The sequence below is a fragment of the Filicampus tigris genome, chromosome 4 (genome assembly GCF_054856515.1).
Source record: "Filicampus tigris isolate MCC_2025a chromosome 4, RoL_Ftig_1.0, whole genome shotgun sequence".
NCBI classification, from domain to species: domain Eukaryota; kingdom Metazoa; phylum Chordata; class Actinopteri; order Syngnathiformes; family Syngnathidae; genus Filicampus; species Filicampus tigris.
The window spans coordinates 9,136,695-9,149,953 of record NC_141220.1 but is presented as its reverse complement, the minus strand read 5'-3'; the positions used below and the strand labels follow the sequence as shown (position 1 = coordinate 9,149,953).

At 38.1% G+C, this 13,259-nt stretch overlaps 1 protein-coding gene across 4 annotated transcripts in view; it reads right to left on the bottom strand.

Annotated features, from left to right (window-relative positions):
* The window catches only part of pdhx (pyruvate dehydrogenase complex component X), a 40,677-nt gene that overhangs the window by 11,843 nt on the left and 15,575 nt on the right, over positions 1-13,259 (bottom strand). For all 4 annotated transcript variants that reach the window (XM_086029213.1, XM_086029214.1, XM_086029215.1 and 1 more), the window contains exons 4-6: positions 9,347-9,540; positions 5,282-5,380; positions 1,566-1,731 (exon numbers count right to left, since the gene is read on the bottom strand). In XM_086029213.1, the coding sequence (XP_085885339.1) occupies positions 1,566-1,731; positions 5,282-5,380; positions 9,347-9,540 (459 nt within the window). The remainder of the gene's footprint in view (positions 1-1,565; positions 1,732-5,281; positions 5,381-9,346; positions 9,541-13,259) is intronic.

Sequence of the window (13,259 nt, the reverse complement as noted above, 5' to 3'; positions counted from 1 at the left end):
CCGATGGTCTGGACCTGAAGAACCTCGCCCGTAATTTGGATCTATCTAAGCAGCAGTCAGAGCTCCTTGCATCCCGGCGTAAGCAGTGGAACCTGGTCAAGGCTACGGATCACCAGTTTCAGGACACGGTCCAAACAATTTGCTTCATTATTCGACATGTAAAACAGGTTGTGCTACTGCACAAATGTTTCTGGCTTGTTGACCTTACTTGGTGCTTGTGCACAATGTGAATAAATACCCTAGCATTTCCATTCCCCACTCAGTACATCTGAAAGAGACATGATAATATGGGGCTCAATTTAGAAGTTATTATGTATGGACAGTACCAGCGGGCTCTTTGTGTTGACCTCAAGGTCATTGGTCTCATGATGGGTGTGCAAGCGGGCTTTACAAACTACCGGTGCTTAGTCTGTCGCTGGGACAGTCGGGCTGTATCCAAGCAATACAAGCAGATGGACTGGGGATTAAGGAGTACTTTTGTGCCTGGTGAGCACGGTGTCAAAGAAAATCCTCTGGTAGACATGAACAAGGTGCTTATTCCTCCTCTTTAGATAAAGCTAGGTTTAATGAAGAATTTTGTGAAGGCCATGGACAAAAATGGCACTGCCTTCCAACACCATCTGTACGACTATGATTTCTGTATATTGCATTTAGTTCAATCAATGTTGTTGTTTTTTTTTTTGGTAGTATGCCTTTGTAACACATACAATAAACACATATTTTGAATTTATATGAGGTATACTTGAAAAAAGATGTGAAAGCAAAAAACTAGAGGTGAGAGAGCAAAAATGTTCAAAAATTTGAATTCACCACATCAAAACCTATTCACATCCACGCCTTAGAGCAAATAATTTTTTGTAAATCAGTGTTATCGGCTCCGATACTCAGTGTTTTGACGAATATCGGCATCAGTGTTTTTTAAAAACCTTATGGCCAATAAATTGATTTAAAACTTCATGAGCTTCAAGGAACTATTTACATTTTCAGTTAACTTTATAAGAGATTGGGAACACCCTGCACTTTTTGTTTAAAATCAAACCAAAGATAAGTGAAATTTTAACATTTCTGTTATTTTGAAGGACTTTATTTGCTGTTGAAAACTACATGGAGCTATTGTTTAAGTTTTCAATTCACTTTTAAAGACATACTGATGACCCTGGGCGCTCCTTTTAGAATTTTACAACAAACATGTATACTGTATAGGCAGTATACTGTATTATTATTAATAATAATAATAATAATAATAATAAAAACATTATGCAAATCAGAAAAATTGTCCAATAAACATATGCTTAAAGATGTTTCAACAGTGAAGAGTTTTAATTTTTTTAAAGATTTTAATGCCAATATTTTCCTTTTTGCTGAAAATGAATATCGGCTCCAACTATCGGTTACTGGCCTGGTCTCCTTGACTACTAATAATCGGTATCTGCCCTGAAAAAAACATATCGGTCTATCTCTGGAAAGAAGCATGACATATGGCAAGAGCAACATATACAGACAGTACCTTAGACCTTCAGAGGGAGATGCATGTTTATTCAGGTATGCTGTAATTCAAAACCCACCGGTGCGCCTGGATTTCCTGGTATAGAAAGAGGAGGTATGTTGGGTCTGCTGCCTGGTGGTGGTGGTGGAAGAACTGATGCGATTGGGGCAGGACCCGGAGGAGGTGGAGCAGTCATGGGTGCTGTTTTAGGCCCCGGAGATGTCTTCAAAACATTTAATGCATCTCTGTTGGAGCCGAAATAGACCAAAAACATGACAAATGGGAACAGCGGGATCGCGGTTCGAGTACCACTGGAGACAAACAGCTATTGGAGGGACTGCAGTCTGCTTCCTGACAACCACCGATGTACCCTTGCGCAAGGCACTGACCCCACTGCCCCTAGCTTAGAGTTGCAGCATTGCTTGTGCATCTTTCACTTTCGTTTTGTTATTATTGTCATGGGCGGTTCATTAGGAACACATGAATAAAATAAAAAAACAACTTCCACACTGCAGTTTGATTATTTTGATCATTAGGCCTATAATGACCTGTCACATTCAATAAGCTTACTTAACCCATTCAAGCCTGAATCCCCTCGTGAGGTATCTCTCTAAAACCTACGGTGGTCTTTGGAGTCACCCTTGAAAACCTGACATTTTCGCAGAACATCAACACCTACAAAATAATTAATATCTCAGCCCCTGGAGCAGATAGAAACATAATTCCCTCCAAAAATTGAGAGCTTAGACATGTGGCTTTCACACAGGCCCGAGTTTATTCATCTTTACTGTTTCAATCGAAGACGCAAGTGAATCACTATTTTTGATTTTAAAAAATCGAGTGGTAATTACCATGCAGTGTTCTCTTACAAAGACGTTGAAAACGTCATTGTCTACGAACTTATATCTTAACCCATACATCACGTTTGGATGGTTTCACGGCTTTAAAGTCCGCGAGCATGTCGTCTATATCACTGCTGTGACTTATATCAGTGCTCCCGCGATCGATTGTGCCTCCATTACTCCTCGAAAAAATTACGGATTCTGATGCATTTCATTGGCTAAGAGACCGAGCATTGGATTAAAAAAAGAAAATGACCAATATGCTCTCCCGGCTTTAAAGGGAGAAACACGCAACAGCCCTCCCGGCTTTTGTGGTACAAATGCGGTTATGTGCTCCCGTCCGTAATGGGTTAAACATAGAGGGCAATCAACAAGTTTTAAGTTTAGTGTCATGCTCAACTACTGTGTGTGAGAGTGCATGGTAGAAATATTTTTATTTGTAACAACTAAAGCATTGTTGACTTTTTTTATATTTCTGATAATTAGTCAACTATCGGGGATAGTCTCGATATGTACGACACTATAATATACTGCACTATAGTATACAAAAGGAGGCATGACAACATGATGAGAGCGGCACTTTGCTGCTCTGAGTACACAGGATTTATACAAGAAAAATGTAAAAAGCACGAGGGACAATTGTACATAACCTCACAAGATTATTTTCACCTAGTAATTTTGAGCTTGGCAGGAAAAGAAGAGGGAAGGGCATGTATCAGGCGCATCTATTTGTAGAGTTCCAGTTCCGGTTCAGCGCAGTCAGTCCATTGTACCCACATGCATCCAACCTTTTGTCTGGATCAGCTGCCTGTGACCTCACCATGCAATCTTGGTCTCATAGCTATCTCACCCCTCCCTTGTTCCTGCATTCTTACATTTCCTGTAGCACACAAACGCCTTGTTTCCTCACTGATAGGAGTATTTGCTTGTGGAAGGACTGAGGGAACTTGGAAATCCCCACCGAGATAAAGCACAGACGAGCCTGAAGGGGCCACATGAAATGTACAGGTGTGTGGGACGCTCCCAGTCAATGAATGGCTTGAATGGCACCCTTTGGCAAGTATTATCGTAGACATTTACAGTACACAAACATAGACGCCATCTTGGGTAAGTCGAAGCAGCAGCCGTATTGGAGGGTGCTTGCAGGGTGAAGCTTTTTGCAAAGCTGCCGCGTTCACTTTCTCCTTGGATATGTATCACGAAGCAAGAACTCACTGGGTTAAAAGGGTTAAAACAGAACCGTTGCTTATGATTGTATTACGTCCTTCTCACAAATCTTATGAATATTATTTGCCGATTTTTATTGCTAATACAATGGACACATCCAATATGGCGGATGCGCTAACATAACACAATGGGTTATCATCATTTCAGATTCCCAAATAGTTCGTGGCTCCCGTAGTTTCAATTGTGAAAATGGGTTCAAATGGCTCTTTAGTTGTAATATGCCCCTCCTCACTTTCCGTAGAGCGATTGTGCCAGGGAGTAACAGTCTAAATGCGTAATGTAAGAAAGTAAACTTCGCCTAATGGCTAAAAACTGTGATCAATCGTCACCAAAATATATGTGGACTACTACTTATGCTCACATCAACCTCTGAAAATATTCAGAATTACACACCCAAGTATTACACATTTTAAGGCTATAACGTTTCCCTCTACGTAGAGGTACTGGCAAAAAAAGCTATCCCCACAACAAAACAGATGAACTTTTAAAAATGTGCATGACTCCAACTTACTTTGCGGCCATAAAAGGCTGTTTCCAGATGAGGTTTCCAGCTTTCTAACTTCCCACACACGATCACGCCATTGTTTCTTTATTTTGTTTACACCTGAGTGATAAAGAACTTAGCAGCAGCATTCCTGAACTTAAAAACAGCTATTATTACTTACGAAATAAAAAGTAATTTTAAATAAATGTTTGTTAGATTTTCAAGATCTGTGCCTCAAATGGAGAGGGCAAAAGCAACTTGGTGGGCGTGCAGCACCCCCTACGGCCTGCCCACGTTGATGGGCATGCATCCATTAGCTTAGAATGGACATGTAATATAATTATTACAGGACCACTTCTTTTATTGTGGTCTTTGAGTTATATTATAATGTTTTTTCTGGCTTTTGATCTGTAGTTGATATTGCCGCCAACTTGGTTTGCAACCCCAGTCTTCCGTTGTGGTGAAGACTTCTCATCAATGTATTAATATCATTAAGGCCTGATTTGGATCTACTGTAAGTATGCCTGACTATGGGTAGGGCTGAGGACAAAAGTCGGATAAGTTGACCCCAAAAATAGGTTGACAAAATTTTGGCACCGAGGCTTCGCCGGCATTTTACGGCAACTCCGTTGTACTGAATTAAAAAAATAATGAGCGTTTTACAGTCTTTTAGCACTCTTTAGAGGTGGAAAGTTGGTACTGCAGCCAAGCAATGAAATAAGTCAGTTTTATGGGTTGGGAATCAGTGTACAGCAGGGAGGGCCAACTCCGGCCCTCGAGGGCACATGTTCTTTTAAATGTTTCCCTTCTCCAACACACCTGATACAAATGACCAACTCATTGGTCAACTCACACATTTTTTTCTGTTAGAGGAGAAGGAAAGCCTTCTTCTCCTCTGTTGCGGTGTGGTGCGAATGGAGCAGCTATGTTCATAGTATTCGCTGGCTTTTGATCAGCCCTCAAATTTTCGGCTCTTTTTGGTGTATATAGTGTTTTAGGTTAATTTATTGATCAACACTGTGTATTATGGCCTTTTATTGTTTATTATTATTATTACTATTTATTATTATTTATTTATTGTTTGTAAAGTGCTTTGTTACAGCTCCAGCTGTTATGAAATGCGCTACATAAATACAATTGTATTGTATTGTATCCCGCGATCACACTCCCGTTAGAAACGCAAGGCAAAGCGTCATTCACATCCAGTGTGAACCTCAAGACAATTTCTCTTCTCCAACTCACTCCTTTGTAATTAGTCCTCTTGGTCCAGTAGGTGTGGCCAGTTTTGGATCAATGCCATGAGTGTCCAGGATGTGTCTTGCTGCTGGGCTTAGTCGTAACCTGAAGGAACATGAGTCATGAAGTTTTATTAAGTTTTATTTTATGGCCCTTTTAATTTTGTGTCAAATTCTTCCTTTAGTTCAAGTCACTGGTGGAGATTTGCTACCCAATAACCTAACTGTACTCCTGTGACTCTAAATATCCACTTTTTTTTCTAACAATCCATTTTCAACCAAGTTTATGCAGACTTTCACTTCTGAAAATGTCAACTGGCTCACCGCAAAGTGTTTGCATAACAAACACACATAGTTTGCTCTGTGGCAGGTCCTGTACGTTCCCCTACAGTAACTATTGTGTAAACAAGCGTAGACAGGCTTTCTGAAATGCAGGATGTTAAACATTCAATGGTGAATAGAGCTTGAGAAAGTGTATGCTGTATTATGAGGGGGAAAAGGTAATTGCCAAAACTAATTATAATATCATAATATACAATTATTTTGCTGATGTAAAACAAGTACAACACAAAAAGACCTCCGGCAATGATTGTACTGTACAGTATTTGTATTTAGTCACAACAATAAACAGGTAGTTGCACAGTGGTGGCTAGAAAGAGTTGGGAGGGTTTGTTGTTCCCACGATCTCATATTTTAGGGCTGGGCGATATGGCTTTAAAGTGTATCACAATTAAAGCTGCAACAAAGAAGCGATAATCATCGATAAAAATTGATAATTAAAAGTGTTGGCAACAAATGAATGTATTGATCTGTTGTGTCGCGCCATTATTACGTCACTCAACTGTTGCCTTGCGCTTTGATTACGTCAGTCACGCTATATGTCCCATGGTGCGCACGACTTGAGCCGGCATGGTCAATATAGACACAGAAGTCCAGCAACGAGTAAGTCACTACAGAATCCAACTTTATTCAGTTTTAAAGAGAGGCAACCTAATGTTAGTCTCTCTTGCTGCTGGTGTGTATTAATTATCCAGTTTGATAAGAATGAAAAGGTCACTGAACCTGAGTTAGTTTTAGCTTGTTAATAACACGGGAGCTATAGCACAAATAGAATTTGTTTGGCTGGACAAAGACACATATTTTTATTCAATTGTTGTTGTTTTTTTGCCCATAACTGTTCAATATGTGGTAATTCTGTGCTTTGTCCCATATTGTTTAGTGTTGATGTTGGGAGATATTTGTGTTGTAGAGATACGTTACTTAAACTGTTTTGTTTCATCATCGCTGTGCATCTGTGCAAAAATAGTCCTGTAGTGGTCAACGCAAGTCATTTAACCAATGTTACTGCAACGTAGTAGGCAAAACTTAACTTGTTCTCATCTACATTCAAGAGTATCGGGCTGCAATTTGCAAAGCAAAGTAGTACCATGACAAAGGATGCCCATCCCATCACATTACCCCAAGTGTGTTTTAATAACGGGAATGATTTTTTTTTTTTTTTAGTATCCGATTCATTAATTCATCAAAAAAAAATAATAGACTGATTACTCGATAATTGAAATAATTGTTACGTGCAGCTCTAATCATATTAGTACCTAGTATTTCATATCAGTCGGCATTGATAATTATTGTTTTTTTTTTAATATATATACTTTTTACTATTCAAAATAAGGAGCCAGAGAAAAAGCAGAACTTAGGTAATTTGATTTTAAAATATAATATTTAACTTTTAATAAGAGCGCAACACAACCATCATCATTCAAACCACTTATGAAAAAGTAAAATTAACTGGTAATGTAAAGATTAAATAAACACCTCTTTATCAAAAAAAAAGTGCTTCGTAGGGCAGGGGGGCGAATCACAAGGCACGCATTTTATTATTGTGCTCGATTGATTCTATTTGATGAGGCACTATTGTACAGCAAAGTACGGCACACAGCCATGCAGTTGCATTGCATGAGCGTGATTAAATGAAGACATTATATTTTGTCTGTGGATCTGAATTATGGTACAGATACTAATGATTTTTTCTCTATTATGAGTCACCATGGCACCAACAGCACAGTCCCAATCAAAATAACTTCACTTTGGAAAACAATGATCAACTTTTTTGCCTGTTTTTTTCGACATGTTACGGACCAAACTAGTAACTGAATCATAATTATTTTGTCAATTTGAAAAAATGTCATGTTTTTCAATTAAAAAGCATGGAAATTAAAACATGTTTAAATAGATTAATTCATAAAATAAGCGACAGATTAATTGATCAAAATAATCATGAGTACCAGCCCTATTCAGTAGAGTTTAATCATGTTAAACATTTAAGTGTTCAATTGTAAAGTGTTTAAAAATGTTGAAAATGTATTTACTATGTAGGGATGCGAAAAAATATTGGATCGTGATGCTTTTTATGTCAATACCAAGTATCAATACTTTGATGAAGTATCGATATTTTCGATACTTTATACTTGTTATCTTTTGCACGTTCTATAACATACTTTTGGAACATTTGAGGTCCTTAAAGTTGAGCTTTGTGAATGAAGTTTTATTTATTGCACTCCTGTCTAACAGGAACCATTTACTGGAACAGTTTAGGCACTTTTCAATCATGACATTTGAATAAATGTCAAATGGCACTTAAGTTAAAATTTGGAAACACATGTCTCTGCTGTTTTTTTAAATACCATATTTTCCGGACTATAAGTCGCCCCGGAGTACAAGTCGCATCAGCCATAAAATGCATAATAAAGGGGGAAAAAAACATATAAGTCGTAATGTAGTGTAAGTCGCATTTTGGGAGGAAATTGTGCGTTTAGTACACATCATTTCCACCGAGCTACGATGCTACATGTAGCATACAAAAACGTTAGTGTAAGATAACTTTAAACTCACCAAAACGATTGTAGATCGTTTAAATAAGTCTTTTATTCATCTCTGGCCATGTAGAATGTTTCCAAGTCTCCAAAAGTATTTATGTATTCGGTCGTAATTATGTCTTCCTCTCCTCTCTGCTGAGTGTGCTCCTCCTTACGTGTGTGGCTGCATGATGCAATACCCTAGCCAGAGGCAGGCAACTGCCTGTTTGTGGTTCGTTCTTATTCATTTATTTGTGGTATATTCTTGTTCAACCATCGTCTGAAACTAACTTAGACAATTGTGTGTAATGACATTTATAGAGGAGCTGAATTGTGGACTCAACATACTAATCGCTATCGCTAATGCTAATCGCGATGGCTAATCGTTAGCATAAGCTCATCTTGTTCATATCTATGAAAATACATGTGTATGTAATGCATACATTAATAGTATTTTCTGTTTCTTGTGCAGTTTCACAATACAAACAGGCAACTTCGCTGCACACCTGGAGTCAGTGGAGTTTGTTTGTGAATGTTTAGCTGTTTGGAGAAGCTGACTTCCTCGACTAGCAAGGCCTGTTAGTTTAACAAAACATTAGACTTTAACCGTTTATTTAACCGATTATTCATGCATTTTAATAGCTTTTGGGATGTACTGTATCTTCTGTTTCTTATGTTGGTGACAATAACATGTGAAATGATATAGAAGTAGTTATCATGGCTTGTTAGTGCTGACTTGTATTTATGATGTTTTGTCTCCCTCTGCAGGCGCTTTAGCGCTAAAGCACAAGTCACAAGTCAGCACTAACAATCCATGACAGTAATGTGTTAATAATTTCACACATAAGTCGCTCCAGAGTATAAATCGCACCCCCGGCCAAACTATGAAAAAAAGTGTGATTTATAGTCCAGAAAATACGGTATATAATTTTATAATATTTAAGGATCGCAATACGTATCAGATCGCAACCTAAGTATCGGGATCCGTATCGGATTGGGACAAAAGTGTATCGCCCCAGCCCCATTATTTTTTTTTAAGTATTCTAATTAGCATCCTAATAATTTTCAGAATTTGAAGTTGTTTAGCTGTATTATTCCACTATATTTTACTTATTTTAACATCTTTGTCGTGATATTGTTTCAGTATCGGCATCGAGGTACAATATGCATAAAGTCAAAATAGTGGTAATGTGACAACACTATTAGACGACACTTACGATCCTGCTAGGACTGTTTTTGGAGGAGAAGCTGGCGAAGGAGCAGCAGGTGGCACAGCAGTGGCAACTGTTTCATGCACAGCAGGGGGAGGTGCAGATGGAAGGGGAATCTCAACCTGCGTCCAGTCCTGTCCCTCTTCCACCATAACGGCAATTAGAGTTCCCAGGGACACATTGCGACTTCCCTCCTCGATCTGAAATGCAGGCGAAGTAAGTCTTTTTCAATAAAGTGGTTGCACATTAACCAAAACATGTTCATCAGACTGAAAGATAGCAAAGAATAACAAATATATGCTGTGTTGTAGCTCACTGAGATAGAATAGGTTGTTGTGGAGGGTAACGAGTGCCTTTTTATGCTTGCTATCACCACTGATTCACGATCCTGTTAAGAGCTAATCTAAATACACTGTGTGACTTTTACTTCTCTCTCCACGGTCTACTGGACATTGTCAATCAATCAATTCTGGTTCAGTCTAAGTGAAAGGCCATGTCTAATATACTGCTGGCTGCATTTGATCAGTTTTCAGAAGGTATCCATTTTGTGAGCTGTCTCTTGTTAGTCAATACAGCATGAAATAAATTTGCAGAGCAGTAGGGAGAAAGTCTGCAAATCTGCAGACTTACGAAATAAAAGGTAGTGTTAAAATAGTCAAATACTGTATGCTGAAATAATTTGTTGTTAGTTAAGAGAAATGTACGGTTAAGATTTTAAGCAAAGTGGAAGTGATGACTCTAAATTTTGAGAAAGCTGGTTCCAAACTGCAACTTGTAGCACCGCTGATTGAGAAATTACGACTGAAAGTTTACTTTTCTGGCAACAGATGCATAAAACAATAGATTAACAACCAACTTTAGGCGGATAGTAACTTTGCTTATTTCAATCAATTCCAATTCGACAGAGCCGAAATGAAGTATGTCTTAAATTGGAATGCATTATAACATTAGGTCATACTTAAATCGTCACTGACAAAAAGTTCCCTAAGAGTTTGAGAGTTTGTTTATTAACAACGTTAATTTAGCATGTTTTCTGGTTTGCTGTTTAGCAATGTGTGTAAATTATATTTACTTTATAGACAATTACTGGATCATTAATTCTCAAAAACGCCCATCCTATTCAGGTTAACGTTTTCCAAAATTTTACACCAAGTGCCACCCCCCAATAAATAAATAAATAAATAAAATAATGACCTCTCTAAATACCACCATAACGACCAACATTAAACTAAAGGAGTGTATTAGGCCTAAAAGTTCACAAAAAATGGGGAAGAGTTCTTATTATTCTTCAATACCAGTATAAAGTATTGAGACGCTTCTCTATTTAATGGCATGAGAAAGTATTTTTTTTTACTGGATGTGTATATTTAACATTAGGGATGTCCTGATCTGATCACGTGATTGAAATTTGGATCCGATAAGGTTGTTTTAGGCTGATTGGGGATCAGGGCAAAAAAAATCTGTTTTCCTTATTTTTTGAAATTTTTTAGGTCACAAAAGTAACCAATTCACCCAAACTTATAAATATTTTTTTCAAATGGAGCAGTAATACCTTAATTTTGTATTAGACAATGTTACATTTTGTTTATTATTTTTCTTCACAGCGGCACGGTGGTCGACTGGTAAGCACGTCCGCCTCACAGTTCAGAGGTTGTGGGTTCGATCCTGGCCCCCGCCTCCCTGTGTGGAGTTTATTATTATTATTATTATAATTTTTATTTTATTATTATTATTATTATTTTATTTTAATTTTTTATAATATTTCTGACCAGATGTACAAGACCCCCATTTACCCCTATATCAATGAGTCTCTGCAAGAGAGTGTGAATCTGCATGCTGTTAAAAGCAGGTGTAAAATCAATAATAAGGACCCTAGCATAGTGAGTGCTGGACCTGAGGATTTTTCAGCTGTAAAGAGTTTTGTCTTCAATGAACTTGATAACTTCATTATTTTGAGTTCACAGAAAGAAAAATTAAATTTAAATAAAAGACATTCGAAATACTTAATTTTTCCTTATTTTACAAAGAAATCGTAATCGTAAAATCGGGTTTGAGAGAAAATAAACGGGATTTTCTTATTAGGCAAAATCGAACATCTCTACTTGAAGTGATACACATTTGCACCTTTTTTATTTTATTTTTTTAATTTTGTTTGGTCCATAGGGAACTTACTTACATTTGTCTTTATATTTTTTACATTTAAAAATGTTCTTGCTTTGTACCAAAAAATAAATGATCGTATGCATACTCATGATTTCAGTTATTACCAAAATAATCATGATTAATATTTTTTTCATAATCGAGCAACCCTACAGTACATACAGGTACATCACAAATCGGTTTCCACGTTTTTAGCTAGCGATCGCGTGATAGTTCGAGACCCAACCGGCCATATAAATATTGCATTTCTACAACAGTAGTACAGTATTTATAATTCCACATGTACAATGGATGAAATAGGATGAAATAGACAAGCACACGGTCTCCCTGCCAAAATGCTGAACGGATCTTGTGATGCGCTTCAGTGAGTTGCTTCTAGTTAAGTTACACAAATCCGATGTCGGAAGTCGGGAAGCGTCGTGGCGTCTGATTGCGCCATCTGATTGGTGTATTGACCACCGTCGTAGCGTCGGACCCCATCAGGTCTGTTGGGCGTTTCAGCATGTCAAATCGGTGTTGTGAGGTGTGACATTTGGTCACTCTGATTGGCTGCTAGCTAGCAAATCAGCACTCGGAACACGAACGTTAAGTGACAAATGCGGATAAACAGTGAGCACACCTTTGCTGCCTTAATTTCCTTACAAGTACAAGAGCGAGGGTTGACAATTTTACGATTTCACGATACTGTGTCAAGAACGTGAGGGTTTACTTCGCGTGGGAGTTCATCGTGAAAAATATAACATATTATATAATATAATATGAGCAAAACGTATAGGTGAATGCATTGTACGTTTTTATAATCCGCTCCCGGCCTATAGCTTTGCGGTTTGATTTTTCTAACCATGAGGAATAGTGATTATCGCCGCCGATGGTAAGGAAGGGTATTACATCTCATGCATGCGCAGATGGTACTTTAATGGTCAGCGTCGCTGTCTATCGTGGTGGTGTATTTTTCCAGCGTGACGTGCAGACAGCCGGCCCAACGCCACAGGGGGTAAGAGTCGGTCACAGTTAGCCAACGTCGGATTGGTCTATCTAGGCCTTAAGGGCTCAAGTAACGACCGTCACAGCTCACCTCTTTTCTGGGTTTGGTCATGTGACGTTTGCAAGATGAGCACTTAGGTAGGCACTGTGATGTCATTTTCAATTAACAGCAACAGGCATAACGGCCGCTCCGTGAGATAGACAAAAACGGGTGGATTTTGCTGCTTAATCTATATTCCACAAATGCAATATTAATCAGAATACCGTGTTTAGACTAGCGGGGGCGCATAAATCATATTGTAAAGAAAATATTTAAACTTTCCCCTTTAAGTAGCCACTCAGCCAGGTGGTAAAAATACAAGTCAAGCTAATTTTGGCAACAGTCAACAAATATTGTTATTGCGGTGACATTCTGACATGTACAGTTTAACCCATTAAGGCCTATAGAACCGGTCCTACAGCTCCCCAAAACCTGAGGTCGTCTTTGGAATTGCCCTCAAAAACCTGACGTTTTCCCAGAAACTCAACACCTACAAATGAATTATTATCTCAGCACATGTAGTAGATAGCAACATAATTCCAAAATGTCAGTACAAGAGAAGCACTATTTTTTATTAAAAAAAATAAATTAAAAAATCAAGTGGTAATTACCATTCTCTATTCTGTTACAAAGCTGTCGATATTGTCATTGTCTACAAACATATATTAACCATAAATCACGTTTGACTGGTTCTACTGGTTCAAAGTCCACAAGCGCGTGCCTGTGTGATTGACT